This window comes from Hibiscus syriacus, unplaced genomic scaffold, assembly GCF_006381635.1.
Source record: "Hibiscus syriacus cultivar Baekdansim isolate YM2019G1 unplaced genomic scaffold, ASM638163v2 tig00111095_pilon, whole genome shotgun sequence".
In the NCBI taxonomy this organism is placed as follows: Eukaryota; Viridiplantae; Streptophyta; class Magnoliopsida; order Malvales; family Malvaceae; genus Hibiscus; species Hibiscus syriacus.
In genome coordinates, this window is record NW_024062980.1 from 6,537,633 (window position 1) to 6,554,983 (window position 17,351).

Genomic DNA, 17,351 nt, shown 5'->3' on the forward strand with positions numbered 1-17,351 from the left:
CCATTTTGTACCCAAACAAGCAACAAAATCACATCTAACAACCTACAGGTGGTATAGGTGAGTTAAAAGTGTATTACCTAACTAATAGTTGTTGGGAAAACGTCCACAAGATCACCCAAACACTAATTTCTCCTTTATTTTGCTTTTGGAGCTCTCTCCAACTTCCTTCACTAATCAAAAGCTAATAAACATATTACTAACTTACTTAAGGACATAAAGAGAATAGCAACATGATTTCTAACCCTTAAAAACAAATTTGGAACATCTTAGAGTTCTAAAACCCAAAAACTCTCTAAACCCCACCATAGCCTCCATAGTTAAACCTTAAGATTTATAGCTCAAAAGAAAGCTCTAGGGAGAAGATGAAGAATCTTACCTTTATAAATCTGATCTAGATTCGCTGTACAATCAAGTTTCTACTTTTTGAATTCTTACAATGGTGTGAAGAATAGAGAAAACGAAATAGGAATAAGACAAGGTAGAAAATCCCCTCCAAACGTGTGACATGGTCCTCTCAATAGGAGCTTAGCCTTTTTTCAAGCAAAGGGTAAATTACTCCCTTGGTCCTCCCTTGTTTACCCCCAATTCAAAAATCCCATTTTTATCACCTTTTAGGTTCAACCCAACCGCAAGTCTTTGACACACTTAAAAAACTTATTTCTTAAGGACTTATCATAACACTCTAAGCCCAAACAATTTACCCTAAACTATTAACCCAATTTTTGGAGTGTTATAATCGTTTTTGTGTGCTAAAATATTGATTGTCAACTTTGCTTATAACTCATCAGACTGCAATATCAAATCGAACATAATAAGGTGGGTAATTGAAATGCAAATATTATATGTTTTGCATCTTTGATTTCTCTCCAAGTGCTAACAAAGACCAATATTATTCACCTAAATTTGAACAGGTTTCAAAGAGGGTGGTGCATTTATTAACTAGGACTCCATTACATGCTTAAGATTGTGTGATTGCTAGAAGGTAACGCCTTGAAAAGCTTAGATAGAGGTTCATATCACTTTCAGCACTCACTATTGACCTAAAAAGGTATAAAACCTTTCAATTTCACCATAGAGGAAAAGGGTGCAATGGGGCGATTTTGGGGAGGGACGTTGGAGATGATTAGTTTGGAATCTTGAACCAATCTAGCTTTATCTTCTAAGTGAGAACTCTCCGATTGAGCCATTTGGTTGAGTTAGCGATGATGGAACTAACTCGGAGTTAATTTAAGCAGTCAAACGATCTATATGTGCGGTCATCTTGTGTGGCAAAACAGTGTCAGGTCACCAATTTAACGCATCATATCAATATTTTTGTTATCCTCCATAATGAAGAGTAATCAAGTTGTTATAAATCAATAAAGTCAATGACTAAAACGTTACTTTTGATTCATTAGTAGGGTAAAGAGAAACTTACTCAAACATTAGTAACCATTTGTATAGTTTATTTCAATAAAATATTTAATATTATTATCTAAAAATTTAACTTATATTAAAATTTAAAAAATAAATTAAATATATTTCACATACAAAATTATATATTAACAATCACTTAAGTGACAAATTGCAATACCCCAAATGGTAGGTCAATAACTATTTTGAAAGAATTTAAAATTTTAAGGATTTTAATTAAATAGATGATAAAGTATAAGGAATGATTTGAGTAAGATCAATTACGAAGAAATGGATGATTAAAATGGCATTTTGGTCCTTTGGAATGAAATGAATTTAAAACTCTTTTTAAAAAAATAAGGATTTAAGAAAGGGGAAAGTAAAGAAAGAGGTTAAGTTATTTACTTCTCTTTTTCTTCTTCTCGTGGCTTTGTGCTCTCCTCCATAGCCAAAGGTAAACTTCATCTAACTAGTTTTTTCTTTCGATTATGGTTTGTTATTACAACCTTAAGTGATGTGTAAGCTAAAAGAAGGGTTAAAGAAGATTAAAACTAAGAGATGAATGTTTTATTTGATATTAAGGAAATGGGTTTCTAAATGATTGTTTGGAATATGAGTTTTTATTGATGTTTATTAGTATATTTAACTTCTCAAAGAAGTAAATAAGAGATTAGAAGATCCAGATATGATTAAAAACATGTTACAAAAAGTGGTATGATTCTTGGTTTGAGATGTTCTTGGGAGATTTTAGATGTTATAAGAAGCTAAATAAAGGAAAGCTAGTTGAGATAAATAAGGAAGGGTGTAATAGTATTGTTGGAGGTTAAAGTAAGGGAATTTGACCAAATTTGGTTAAAAATCGAGCTGAAAATGGAAAATCTGGGTAAGGGTATCGGTACTGATAGAATAGTACTGATACTATAGGTTTAAATGGATAGAAATGCGATGAACGGTATCGGTACTGATGCAATTAGTATCGATATTTATGGGGTATCAATACTAAAAGAAAAGTATAGACACCACGGATTCCAGAATGTCAAAATGGTATCGATGCTGAAAGGGAGTATCGATACATAGTATATAAGTATCGATACCATGGTATGGGTATTGATGCTATTGAGCCAGGAATTATAAGATGGGCTAAAATTGTTATAGAAATTGAAAATAATAGTACTTTTGAGTATTATTAAAGTATAAATGTTAAAGAATATACTAACATTTGTATGGTATGTGTACTAAATGTGTGCTTGTGTAGATTATAACCAAGCTCCCAAGTCAATCAAGAAAAAGGGCAAGGACAAAGTTGTCGAGTAGTTGGACATCACTACAGCATATTTGGGAAGCATATCAGGTAAGTGTATATAATATTATGGTAAAAGATTAAATGCCTAACTATACACTTGGCTGAAATATGTCAATCATGCTAGTTAGATGAAAGGTTAAATGTTTATGAGTAAAAGATAAAAATGCCTAACTGTGCAATTTGCAGAAAGGTGTCAATCATGCCAGTTAGATGAAAGGTTAAATGCCTTTGAGTAAAAGATAAAATGCCTAACTATGCAATTTATAGAAAGGTGACAATCATGCTAGTTAGATGAAAGGTTATATGCCTTTGATTAAAAGATTAAATGCCTAATTGTGTATTTGGCATAAAGGTGTCAATCATTCTAGTTAGATAAAAGGTTAAATGCCTTTGAGTAAAAGATTAAATGTCTAATTGTGCATTTGACAGAAAAGGTATCAATCATACTAGTTAGATGAAAGGTTAAATGCCTTTGGGTAAAAGATTAAATGCATAAATGTGCATTTGGCACAAAGGTGCCAATAATGCAAGTTAGACGAAAGGTTAAATGCCTTTAGAGGAAAGAATAAATGTTTAACAGTCCATTTTGACCTAAAACGATGTTATTCATTGATTTGCCTAAAAAGATTATAAAGTAGTCTCACGATGTAGACGATTTATCATGGTTTTGATTCTCAAGACATGCTTATGAATAAATTGTAGTTCTTTTACAATATTATGCAACACTAAGTAAACACTTAACTTATGTTGATTTCACGAGTAGGTAAAAATCAAAGATTTGCCATGTAAGGAGTGCATGAGCAACAACTATCATCAATTAAAGGTTGACTCGTCAGTAACATTGGGACAATTATACAAATTTTGAAACTTAGATGGGATGTAATTGAACTAAAGAAAATATTTTCTAATGTATTTAAAGTGATAGTTTTAGTAATATGTTCAAATGAATGTTTTATCATTGTGTTAAATTGTGTGATTTTTAAAAATTGAAACAAAATTTTATGGGTTTTCAAATGAGAAAATGTTTTAAAAGTGATGTGACATTTGTATCTCATGTACGGAAAGGTATACGAGAGATGGGTGTTACATTTATTGGTATCAAAGCAACAGGTTTAGCGGATTCTTGGCCGAAACCAAGTTCATTTGAAATAAGAAAAAGTGATTATATGCCACTAAGAATGTTAAGGTTTCTAATATGGTGTCATTAGAGTGTGATTGATGACACTCCTTAATAACCATAATGTTATTACTATACATGTTCTAATAGATGTCAGAATCTTCAAACTCGCATAGAGCGGGGGAACAAGAAGTTAGAGAATGGACTGGTAACCAAAGTTATGAGGCTAATAGTGAACAATTGGTTCATTTGAAAATGCTAGTGCGCCTACACATCAAGGGATGTCAGTACCAGAGTTTGGAGATTTTATACAACCTCTCGATGCCATATTGACCTGTTTTCAACCTCCTCCGTCTCCCCCTACTCCTCCAGTACTGAGGATGTTGATCCCAAAGGAGCTAAAGAGTATAAGAGCTCCCAAATTCTGTGGAGCAGAGGAAGAAGGTCCCATAGAGGCTGACTTATGTTTGAATGATGTAATGATAATGCTTGAAAGTTATCACTGCTCGAATTTAGAGAAGCTAGGTGGAGTTGTATCATTGTTAAGGGGATCAGCTCAAGTGTGGTGGTCAAATACTACAATGTATGCATCACTGAAACAATTGACCTGGCAGTTCTTTCAGGAGGAATTTAACAATAAGTATATTGGTGAGCATTTCAGACGAGCGATGCTGGTGAAGTTTCTTAATTTGAAACAATGAGACCGAGCAATACATGAGTCCAAGGTTGAGTATAATAAGTTGAGCCATTTTACTACAGTGATGGTTCCCAATGACAAGGCCCGACGTGATTTGTTTATTGAGGGATTAAGGCCAAAGTTGAAAGAAATGATGTTGTCTTTGAGTTTTTCTAGTTTGAAAGAAGTTATAAATTGAGCCAAAGCTATTGAAAGAGCTCAAGCTGAGACATTAGCAGTGGAGCAGAGTTTGCAGATGGGGAAAAGGGTTGGAATGTCTTCAACTCCCCATTATGTTAAAAGAGGCAAGGGCTCAAGTTCTAGATATACTGACAAAGATGGTTCTGCTATAGTTTCACAGAAAACTAAACAGTATCAGTCGGTTGCTGCTACTCGGGTAGAGTAGTTAGAGAAAGAAATGTATGCTAGACATGCGGGAGAGTGCACCGGGAGTATGTAGACTTCTCAATGGAGCTTGTTTTTAATGTGGCGAGACTGGTCACTTTTCCCGAAACTGTCCAAAGAGATTTAGGAACAATTCGGTGCAATCTAAAATATATGTGACAGCCTCTAATAGAAGAAGAGGAAGGGGTAGATCTAGGGGATAAGCTGAATTAATGCAGCGACAAAAGAGTCGGGGAGTCTCCAGAATTTATAACATTAAGGCTAATTAGGCTCGGGATAACCCTAAGATCATAACAGGTACATTTCATCTTTTTGATGAGCCTATATTTGTTTTAGTTGATACACATTCATCATTACTACAAATTTGGTTAGAGCTAGAGGAATTCCTTTAGAACCAATCTTTAGTTAAATGATAGCGGTAAATCTTTTAGGTCAAAGTGCGAGACTAGAGCGAGTATGTAGAAAATGCCCAATAAAAATCTGAAGGATTTTGTTTCCAGCAAACTTAATGGAGTTGCCTTTCGATGAGTTTGAAATTATTTTGGGTATGGATTAGTTGTCTCCACATCATGGATGGGTCGATTGTCGCAATAAGAAATTATTTCTGAAAGATGCGGAAGGCTCAAAAATTATAGTGATCGGCGAGAAAGTGAAATCACCATCCAATGTGATATCAGCCATTACTACAAGAAATTGATGTCAAAGGGGTGTGTAGCTTTCCTACCTAATGTGGTATATACTCGAGTGTCGAAACTGATATTAAACGATATTCTAACAGTTAAGGAGTTTTCATAGGTTTTTCTGAAAGAATTACCGGATTTACCTCCAGATCGTGAAGTGGAATTCAGGATTGAGGTTTATCCGGGTATCAAACCTATTTTTATGGCCCCATATCGAATGGCTCCAATGGAGTTAAGAGAATTAAAAGCCCAGTTGTAAGAGCTACTTGATAAGGGATTTATCAGACCTAGTGTTTCTCCTTGGGGAGCACCGGTTTTATTTGTAAAAAAGAATGATGGGTCTATGCGGTTATGTATTGACTATCATCAGTTGAGCAAAGTAACTATAAAGAACAAGTATCCTCTTCTGAGGATTGATGATCTTTTTAATCAATTGAAAGGTGTAGTGTGATCCCTAAGATATACTTGAGGTAAGGGTACCACCAATTAAAAATCAAAAAGGAGGATATTTCCAAGGTAACTTTTTGGACTCGGTACGGACATTACGAGTTCGTAGTAATGCCATTTGGGTTGACTAATTCTCCTACAGCATTTATGGACTTGATGAACTGAGTATTCCAACCTTACTTGGATCAATTTTTGGTGGTATTCATAAATTATATTTTGGTGTATTCCAAGTCAAGAGAGGAACATGATGACCATCTTCGGGTGGTTCTTCATATACTTCGAGAGAAGAAGATGTATGCCAAATTGTCCAAGTGAAAATTTTGGTTATCTGAGATTACTTTCCTTGGTCATATAGTCTCCGTAGAAGGCATAAGAGTAGATCTTAAAAAGATCCAAGCTATAGTGGATTGGTAAACCCCAAAGAATGCTTCTGAGGTTGGAAGTTCCATGGGGCTTGCTGGTTATTATAGACAATTCATGAAGAACTTCTCAATGTTAGGTTTGCCACTAACTAAGTTATTGTGGAAAGATGTACCTTTTGTTTGGACAGATAAATGCCAAGAAAGTTTTGAAATGCTAAAGAGAATAGTAACAGAGGCACCAATGCTTGTACAACTTGAGTCGGGTAAAGATTATGTAATATATAGTGATGCATCTCATAATGGGTTCGGATGTGTACTCATGCAAGATTGAAAAGTAGTGGCTTATGCCTCAAGACAGTTGAAGAATCATGAGAGAAATTACCTAACACATGACTTGAAATTGGCAGCGGTAGTGTTTGCTTTGAAAATTTGGCATCATTATCTGTACGATGAGCGTTGCCATGTTTACACGGATCACAAGAGTCTAAAGTACTTGCTAATTCAGAAAGAGAATTTGGATTGAGCTTTTAAAAGATTATGATTTGATCATTGATTACCATCCATGAAAAGCTAGGTAGCTGATGCACTCAATCGAAAGACTTTTGCAGTTTTACAGGCTTTAGATGCACATATGTCTTTAAATGAAGATGGTGCCTTGATTACTGAACTTAAATTAAAGTCGATACTTTTGGATCGGGTAAAAGAGCTGCAAGGTCAAGATGAGAACTGTTTGGCGAGGATGGCACAAGTAGAAAAAAAAGAAATAAAAGACTTCGAAATGAGGGTTGATATATGTTTATATTATCGGGGAAGACTTTGCATTCCCGATAATGAGGAATTGAAGAAAGAAATTCTTTACGAGGCACACTATAGTCCTTTGACGATGTATCCAGGCGAGAATAAGATGTATAACGATTTAAAGAGTCGTTATTGGTGGCTTGGTATGAAAAGAGTTGTATCGGAGTTTGTTGCAAAATGTTTGACATGTCAGCAAGTGAAAGCTGAACATCAAGTGCCTTCCGGATTGCTACAACCGATATCCATTCTTGAGTGGAAGTGGGAGAAAGTTACAATGGATTTTGTTTCGGGGCTACCTTTGACACCAGGTAAAAAGGACTCGATATGGGTAATTGTAGATAGATTAACCAAGACATCTCACTTTGTACCAGTTCGAGTATATTACTCGGTGGATAAATATGTGGAATTGTATGTAAAAGAAATAGTTCAGCTGCATGGAGTACCAAAATCAATAGTGTCTGATCGAGACCCAAGATTTACTTCAAGATTCCGAAAGTCCTTGCATGAGGTATTGGGTACTCGATTGTGTTTCAGCATAGTTTTTCATCCGCGGACAGATGGGTAGTCCGAACGAACTATATAGATATTGGAGGGTATGCTAACGTCATGTATGATTAAGTTTAAAGGATCATGGGAAATGCATTTGTCTTTAGCTGAATTTTCTTATAACAATAGTTACCAATCGAGTATTAAGATGGCCCCGTAGGAAGCTTTGTATGGGAGGAAATGTCGAACACCATTAAATTGGTTCAAACTTAAAGATTGAAATCTATTTGGCCAGGATTTGATGAAAGAAATGGAGGAGAAAGTAAAAATTATCCAGGATAATTTGAAGATAGCCTCCGATCAACAAAAATCTTATGCTGATGTGAAAAGAAAAGAAATCAAATTTCAAAGGGGAGACAAAGTATTTCTAAAGGTATCGCCTTGGAAAAAAGTATTACGATTTGGGCGAAAATGAAAGCTGAGTCCGAGATTCATTAGACCTTATGAGATCTTGAAAAGGGTCGAACTCGTAGCTTATCAATTAGCAATTCCTCCAGATATGGACAAGAACCATAATGTTTTTCAAGTATTTATGCTTAGAAGGTACAGATCAGATCCATCACATGTCATCACGCCTAAAGAGATAGAAATCCGACCAGATTTAACTTATGAGGAAGAATCGGTAGGGATCTTGGCTAAGGAAAACAAGGAATTGCGTAACAAAAGGATTCTGTTAGTTAAAGTACTCTGGAAGAATCATAAGGTAGAAGAAGCTACTTGGAAAAGAGAGGAGGACATAAGGAAGCAATTTCCACACCTCTTCGTTTTAGGTACTTCTTTAAATTCGAGGACGAATTTTCTTAAGGGAAAAAATTGTAATACCCTAAATGGTAGGTCAGTGACTATTTTGAAAGAATTTAAAATTTTGAGGATTTAATTTAATAGATGTTAAAGTATAAGGAATGATTTGAGCAAGATCAATTAGTAAGAAATGGATTATTGAAAGGGCATTTTGGTCCTTTAGAATGAAATGAAATTAAAAATCTTCTTTTTAAATAGGGATTTAAGAATGGGGAAAGTAAAGAAAGAGGTTAAGTTATTTACTTCTCTTTTCTTCTTCCCGTGGCTTTGTGCTCTCCTCAATAGCCAAAGGTAAACTTCATCTAACTAGTTTTTTTCTTTCGATTATGGTTTTTTATTACAACCTTAAGTGATGTGTAAGCTTAAGGAAGGGTTAACAAAGATTAATACTAAGAGATGAATGTTTTATTTGAGATTGAAGGAAATGGGTTTTTGAATGATAGGTTGGAATATAAGTTTTTATTGATGTTTATTAGTATATTTGACTTACCAAATAAGTAAATAAGATATTAGAAGCTCCATGTATGACTAAAAACATGTTAGAAAATGCAGTACGATTCTTGGTTTGAGATGTTCTTGGGAGATTTTAGATGTTATAAGAAGCTAAATGAAGGAAAGTTAGTTGAGATAAGTAAGGAAGAGTGTAATAGTATTGTTGGAGGTTAAAGTAAGGGAATTTGACTAAATTGGGTAAATATCGAGCTGAAAATGGAAAATCTGAGTAAGGGAATCAGTACTGATAGAAAAGTACTGATACTATAGGTTTAAATGGGTAGAAATGCGATGAACAGTATCGGTACTGAAGCAATTAGTATCGGTAATGGGGTATCGATACTAAAAGAAAAGTATCAATACCATGGATTCCAGAATGCCGAAATGGTATCGATACTGAAAGGGAGTATCGGTACCATAATATAGAAGTATCGATACTATGGTATGGGTACCGATACTATCGACCCAGGAATTATAAGATAGGCTGAAATTGTTATAGAAATTGAAAATAATAGTACTTTTGAGTATTATTAAAGTATAAATGTTAGAGAATATACTAACATTTGTATAGTATGTGTACTAAATGGGTGCTTGTGTAGATTATAACGAAGCTCCCGAGTCAAGCAAGAAAAGGGAAAAGACAAAGTTGTCGAGTAGTTGGACATCACTACAACATATTTGGGAAGCATATCAGGTGATTGTATATATTGCAGTTATATGGATTGAGGAAAACTCACTATAAGTCCACCTCAAATGTTTAAATTAATGTATTTATATGATATATATTTATAATGTGTGTGGAATTGAAATTATGACTAAAAGATTAAATGCCTAACTGTGCATTTGGCAAAAAGGTGTCAATCATGCTAGTTAGATGAAAGGTTAAATGCCTTTGAGTAATAGATAAAATTCCTAACTGTGCATTTGGCAGAAAGGTGTTAATCATGCTAGTTAGATGAAAGGTTAAATACCCTTGAGTAAAAGATTAAATGCCTAACTGTGCATTTAGCAAAAAGGTATCAATCATGCTAGTTAAATGAAAGGTTAAATGCCTTTGAGTAAAATATTAAATGTCTAACTGTGCATTTGGCAGAAAGGTGTAAATCATGCTAGTTAGATGAAAGGTTAAATGCCTTTGAGTAAAAGATTAAATGTCTAACTGTGCATTTGGCAGAAAGGTGCCAATCATGCTAGTTAGATGAAAGGTTAAATGCCTTTGAGTAAAAGATTAAATGCCTAATTGTGAATTTGGCAGAAAGGTGTCAATCATGCTAGTTAGATGAAAGGTTAAATGCCCTTGAGTAAAAGATTAAATGTCTAACTGTGCATTTGACAGAAAGGTGTCAATCATGCTAGTTAGATGAAATGTTAAATGCCTTTGGGTAAAAGATTAAATGCCTAACTGTGCATTTGGCAAAAAGGTGCCAATAATGCAAGTTACACGAAAGGTTAAATGCCTTTAGAGGAAAGATTAAATATTTAACAGTGGATTTTGACCTAAAACGGTGTGATTAATTGATTTGACTAAAAAGATTATAAAGGAGTCTCATGAAGTACACGATTTATCATGGTTTTTATAGCCAAGACATTCTTATGAATAATTTGTAGTTCTTTTACAAGATTATGCATCACTAAGTAAATACTTAACGTGTGTTGATTTCACGCGTAGGTAAAAATCAAAGATTTGCCGAGTAAAGAGTGCAGCAGCAACAATTATCATCAATTAAAGGTTGACTCGTCAGTAACACTGGGACAATCATACTCATTTTGAAACTTAGTTGGCATGTAATTGAACTTAAGAAAATATTTTGTAATGTATTTAAAGTGATAGTTTTAGTAATATGTTCCAATGAAGGTTTTATCATTGTGTTAAATTGTGTGATTTTTAAAAATTGAAACAAAATTTTACGGGTTTTTAAATGAGAAAATGTTTTAAAAGTGATGTGACATCTGTATCTCGTATAAGGAAAGGTATACGGGAGATGGGTGTTACACAAATGATGTATTTAATACTTGAATAAATTATACTAAAGTACTAGTTGAATCGGTTATTTAACCTACCAGACTTGATAAAAACAAAACACCACCGCCGACCACCTGAAATTGAACCGAACTCCGAACAAAAAGTACAAAAAGCAAACCAAGTTGGGTCTTAGATCTGCTTAGATTAACAATTACAATCACAATAAAAATACTAGGTGGGTGATTACACGGCTTCAATGGCTATCTTCATTCCAGATTCACAGTGGCCAGCAACGTTGCATATGAACAAGTTCAATCCTTTGCGCAGCTTCACCTCATCTTTCCCCGTTTTATACACTTTTGCATCCACCGGTGTAATGCAACGCTCGTAACCTCGTCTGTTCACCACCACCACGTTGTGGATCGTCGGATCGTATTTGAGCACTGCAAACCAAGCAAATATGCAACTTCAAAACTTCAGTTTAAATGAGATATATATGTACATGATGTATGTGCTTACAAAGTGTGTCGCCGGCCCTGAAACGCTTCCCTTGAGGCCAAGTGGTCATGTTAAAGGTCCAACCATCGGAGCCTCCCACTGTATAAGTCGCTGCATCGATCGTCTCGGAGAAAATGACAAGGCAGATTAGTAATGCGACCCTGAACTTGGCTAGACTTGCTTGCTCCATCTCTGGGGAAAAAAGATTCAAAATGTTAGGTGAAGAAAATGGAATTCTTTTTACGAGGAGGTTAGGTGGGAAAGCTAAAGTTTCATGCCCTTTATAAGCCGTTTAAAAAGAGTGATATATCACGTTAAAAACAGAAAGAAAGTGTGATATTTGATCCACTTCAACTTCAAATTATTTCACAAATCAATGTACTAATTACTATTAATACTTTTAAGTTTTTTAAGTTATATTTTATCACTCGACTCAAATTTAAAATTCTGTCAAGTCCAATCGAATTTATAACATTATAAGTCAAGTTTTTTAACATCGAGTCGGATCAAAAAATTTGATTTTTTTTTCCCGAATTGAATTAAGTCAAAAAATTTGAATTTTAACGAATTGAATCAAATGCTGCTTAGCCTTAATTAAATTCACGTTCCAGATTGCCGGTTCTAATCAGCTAGCCTACAACTTTACTACATTATTATTTTCAGCACTGTTGAAACAGTTTGGCATCTCGGATACTAAATGAAGCTCAATGATTTTCATGTAAGTTCTTCTGAGAATGATGAACTCGACGTTTCTCCCCATCCTTATCAAGATTTTACTCCCATGATGCTCTTCGGATTCGAATAACGTGCTTCAAGTTCAAACCACGACTCCAACCCAATGAGTTGGTTAAATTCTTCAAATGTAGCCATCTTCTGAAGGTGATCCCTTGTTGTTCCGTTTTCCTTGAGGGTCTTAAGGACATCGACCAATGCGCGAGCTGAAGCATAGAGAGTAGTGAGCGAATGCACGATCAAATGAAACCCCATCTCCTTGAGCTCCTCAGACGTGCGCAACGGTGTCACACCACCTTCGATCATGTTACAGACTCTGAACCCTTTGGTATGGCGTCCGATCTCCTTAAACTCGTCATCGTTCCTCGGTGCCTCCACAAAACAACCATCTGCTCCTGCCTGCACATCAATCTCAGGATCAAAACTTTTAGCTCTAGAGGAGAACTATATGCCATGCTACATCATAGCACAAAATTCAGAATTGTTTGTTCTTAAGAAAATTGTTTGATCCATTTTGAATTTAACATATATGGCATCAGAAAGATTTGGGGAATGCACTTATAAAAGATTAGGTGCAAAATAAATCCAATACATGGGGAATGCAAGAGGAATACCTCCATGTAAAGGTTAGCTCTAGCGATGGCATCGGAAAGGCCGGTTTTCACAGACGTAGAGCGTGCGTCTGTTCTAGCTACTAGGAAAAAGTCTGAATCTCCGATGGCTTCTCTTGCGGATGCGATTTTTGCAGCATGCTCCTCTGCAGGTATAACCTAAGAGGACGACGAGTCGAGAAAAGGGGGACCGATAGGGGGAAAATGCATTACAAATGATGGAAAAAACCTTATTGTCTATGCCAACATCTAATCATCGACAAGACCTAATACATATAAACCAGAATACGAGAAAAATACCTGTTTACCACGCATATGCCCTGGATGAATTCAAAGGCACAGAAAGAATCAGTACACTAAGTAACATGAGAAGATATGAGAACATAAAGAATGATTTCGAAAACTTGGAGATTCATAGTTAATTGTTCATACCACACTACTTTGGCCATGCTTGATCCTGGAAGGAAAGTAGAACCAAATTAATAAGTGGAAGTAACAGGCATTTCCATAGCTAGATAAAGCAAACTCATGACTAATAAAAGCGAATTCACCTAGAAATGCTTTCCATTCACATAGGGAAACAAGCATCCAAGATGATGAAATATATAAAAATTTTGCCTTTTACTTTCCATTAATTGACGAATCTAGATTAGATACTGCAGAGACTCTATAAAAGTACAAGGATGATCTTTTCATCCCAATTTGCTAAATTCACAAATGGAGATGACAATGAATCCTGGACACAACCCTAATCCGTAGATATATAACCATTTTATATGATTTGGATCCAAAAATTTGGGACCTGGCAGATCCGGACCAGATCTAGATCCTCTTATTAAAGTATGGATTCGGGTTCGGATCTGACACTAAAATATCGAGTTTAAACCCATTTACTCATTTATAGAAAAGCTCACTTTTAGTTTTAAATATATATATATATATATATATATATATATATATATATATATATATAATAAGGTTTAAAATATATATAAATATTTTATTGAGGGAGACGTATGGGTTATAGGGTTGATTTTTATACTTATTAGTAGTTATATTATTTTCCTTCCTATGCTTTAACTTTATATTTCACATTATTCTCTAACGTAATTTTTGTTTATTTTATGACTAAGACACTTTCGAATGAACGCATGCTTGTTTAACTATTTGTTTAACTATTAGTGAAGATTGTGATGATGATACGAAAGTGGTGGATATCATGTACATGATATATAAGAAAGTTATTATATTATATAACATTAATATTAATATTTAAATTTCACAAATATCATTTTCATTAAATAAATTTTTCTTTTTGGTTGGTTGTTGTCTGTTTTAGGATGTTGATGATTTAACTAGTGATGAAGACTATCATTCTAAGGAGGTAGAAGTGTCGGCTTACAACAATAGAATGTTTCATAATCTACATTTTTTAATGTTTGTGTTATTCAAATGACATTTGTGTAATTGTCTTAGAGGTTTTTTTTAGACTTAGTTTATCGTTTTTTTTATTTTGTTACAAGTTGTATTAAAATTAATGTTTTCTGCATTGGAGATGTGATGTGAAATTAGTCCATGATAATTTTATTTTGTTAAAAATAGGTCGAATAGCCGTTTTCTAACAGACCCGTTTTGGACCCAAATCCATGAGATCCGTTGGATCTGAATCTGGTTCCCAATTTTCTAGATCCGAGGATCCGGGCGAGTCTAAATCCAGAATGTGAAAATGGGTCTGAATCTGGATCTAGCTAGATCCGATCCAGATCCGGCCTGTTGCCATCCATATTCACAACACAAACATCAATATGACATTATTTAAAAGTATAGTGTCCTAGCTCACTAATCCAACCGGATGTTGGTAGAAGCGAAGCATTAATGATCTTTAAAAATCTGGGTTATTTTGTTGTACCTCAAGAAAGCAACCAGCAGCACCCGCTGCAATCAAATCCTTGACAGTCCTTTGAATATTGAGAGCGTTGCCACCACCGGTATCTGAAAACAATAACAATTAACAAGATTACTGAAAATCTTGAACCAATGCATTCGATAAATTAACATTCAGTAACGAAATGACTAATGAGTAGACCAGTTAAGTTCCACATATGAATCAGATACAATGTAGAATAGAAATGAAATACTAGTATAAATACCAGCATCTGCAATAAAGGGTATCATCGGAGCAGCCGCACAAACCGTTCTAGCCGTCGCCGCCATCTCCGGTGGCCTTTAAATAACATAAAAGACCAATCAAATTTATAACGTTGTTTAATGTTTTACAACACAAAAAAGAAAAGAGAGTTAGGAGGTCCGACGTTAGCAAACCGATGTCAGGTTTGCCAAGGAGAGAAGCAGAAACACCATATCCAGAGATGAAACCAGCGCTGAAACCAGAATGCTGGACTATGGCTGCCGACAGAGCGTCGTAGCAGCCTGGCATTAACACGATGCCTTGGTCCTCAATCAGACGGTGAATCCGAGTCTGCATCCTGACCCTCGGATTTGGAGACAAGTTAGACGTGGACCTTGACCGTAATGTGGAAGGTTTGAGGTTGAAATGTTGAAGCCAAGTAACTTTGGTCGCCATTATCGTCGACATTTTCGAAGCTGGAAGTGGGTAGGTTGCCTTGGGCTTTGGTCGGGGTTTTTAACGTGTGATTTTTATGGGGTTTACAAGCAGTATTGTGTATGTGAACGACGGTCGTTTTAGATGAGGATAATTGGATAACTGACAATAGACACCACCGACATCTTATCACTTCAATAAATTTGATTATCCAAGGGATATAAAATAGACGTTATTATGCAAAAAAAAATCTCAAAAAATCATTTATTGGAATAACATTTATTTGGATAGTAACCCCAAACAAAATTAATTGAAAAAAACCACAAATTGCACTTATAAGACTATCTTGCATCCTACAAAAAGCGTTTAAAAGCCTCACATGCTATAAGGTGCGAGAGTTCTCCAACATGAAAATACTTTTCAAAGAATACAATTTACTATTTTAAAAAAAGACATCTCGTTCTGCGTAACGTTAGGTCCCGAGATATTGAAACATGATGCATGCACCAAAGTCCATGATGACAACACGTGCTTCTTCGAACAAATGTTTCTACTCGAACCTATTAGAATAACAAAGTCTCGAAGATTCAAAGATATTTACTCGGTAAGTATAATTTGAGTGAATTCTTAAAAGGTTCTAATGTTTCTCCCTTTTGCGTTTCAGATTCGAGGTCAAATCATTTTTACGAGATGGAGGATGATATATACATCATAAGGCTCACATCAAACGAAGATGGACCAATGCTTCCAATTGATCCATACGACCAAGCTTTGGAAAAGAATAACAACATAGCAGCATACTTGCTATGCCTTTTGAATAGCATATTGATGTTATTTGGTTCACATGTCTTCTAGAGTTACAATTGGTTGTCTCTTAACTTTCCAACGGTTCTTGAATCACATCAATCTGATATCAGGAACTCAAGAAATGGTCATTTTATTGAAGACAGCGCATGCAGAAATCCCTATACGGGATTATACGGGATTTTGTAATTTTCAATATTTTCATCTTAGGAGTAGAGGTTAGAATGGTAATTGAATGTAGTAGCCTTGATAGCTTATCGCCCCTTATAACCTTGCTTATCATAAGCCTTGACTGCCTATCATATTCTAGAAGACTCATGTGGGACGTTCATCAAGCTATGATGACTTAAGCATGCATTCAAACTCCTTGCCTTCATCAACACCATCGGATCAAATCCTTATCAAGGGATTACATTCAAGGCACCACCTCACATAGATTTAGGATAGTTATTATTATTATTTTATTGTTATTTTATTCCTTAATCACGTTGCAATAAGGACTCCTCAAAACATATATAAATGACACTTCTCCCCTTATTGTAATCATCAAGTTTTATTCTTTTATTCAATACAAGAAAATATCGTTTTTGCAAGAGTTGATTGCATTGTGCCTTCAAAACTTCTTTTTCTTTTAGTTCTTCCAAGTTCTTGAGAGAAAGATCTTCACACTCCATTTTGTCTATTAATTGCGATTATGAGGGCTGGTTAGAGTCGTATTATCCAGTTTACCTTTTTATTGTGACTAGGAGATTCGATAGGACATTTATCCATCTATTTTCATAATATTTGTCATCATCATCAAATTCACACCATCTCCATCATCTCCACAAGCTTTGCGTTAACTATATATATACTAGGGGGTAAATTTTTAAATCAATTTTCTCATCAATCTAACCATCCGATTTAGATTCCGTCTTCATTGTTGCGATCCACATATTTCTATATTTCCAACGAGTATTCCTTCATCAAAATCCAATATCGATTCATCCTTGGCCTCCCAATTGGTTCTTGATTTTCTGATCCTTAATAGATTTTGAACTGGTGTCCTCTTGGAAATTTATGTTTGAGAAAGGAGTCTTGATTTTCTCTTGTAAATTTGATTTTGATTTTTAATCAATGTCGTTTCTACTCCTTAGTGAGTTTCAAACTAGTATCCGTGTC

At 34.9% G+C, this 17,351-nt stretch overlaps 1 protein-coding gene and 1 pseudogene across 1 annotated transcript; both read right to left on the reverse strand.

Annotated features, from left to right (window-relative positions):
- Nucleotides 1-11,178: 11,178 nt before the first annotated feature.
- LOC120152678 (basic blue protein-like) lies at nucleotides 11,179-11,670 on the reverse strand. The gene is made up of 2 exons (XM_039164859.1): nucleotides 11,502-11,670; nucleotides 11,179-11,425 (listed from the first exon to the last, which is right to left on the reverse strand). Exons 1-2 carry the CDS (start codon nucleotides 11,668-11,670, stop codon nucleotides 11,226-11,228), a joined length of 369 nt encoding a protein of 122 aa, XP_039020790.1. The 3' UTR covers nucleotides 11,179-11,225.
- A 455-nt stretch (nucleotides 11,671-12,125) lies between these two features.
- LOC120152602 lies at nucleotides 12,126-15,459 on the reverse strand (annotated as a pseudogene).
- Between the last annotated feature and the right edge of the window lie 1,892 nt (nucleotides 15,460-17,351).

Excerpts from the sequence above, each read along its gene's own strand:
- LOC120152678 (XM_039164859.1), bottom strand. The coding sequence starts at position 11,670 with ATGGAGCAAGCAAGTCTAGCCAAGTTCAGGGTCGCATTACTAATCTGC. Across the intron at positions 11,426-11,501 it reads CAGGGCCGGCGACACACTTT|TGCTCAAATACGATCCGACG; the intron begins GTAAGCACATAC and ends CTTGGTTTGCAG.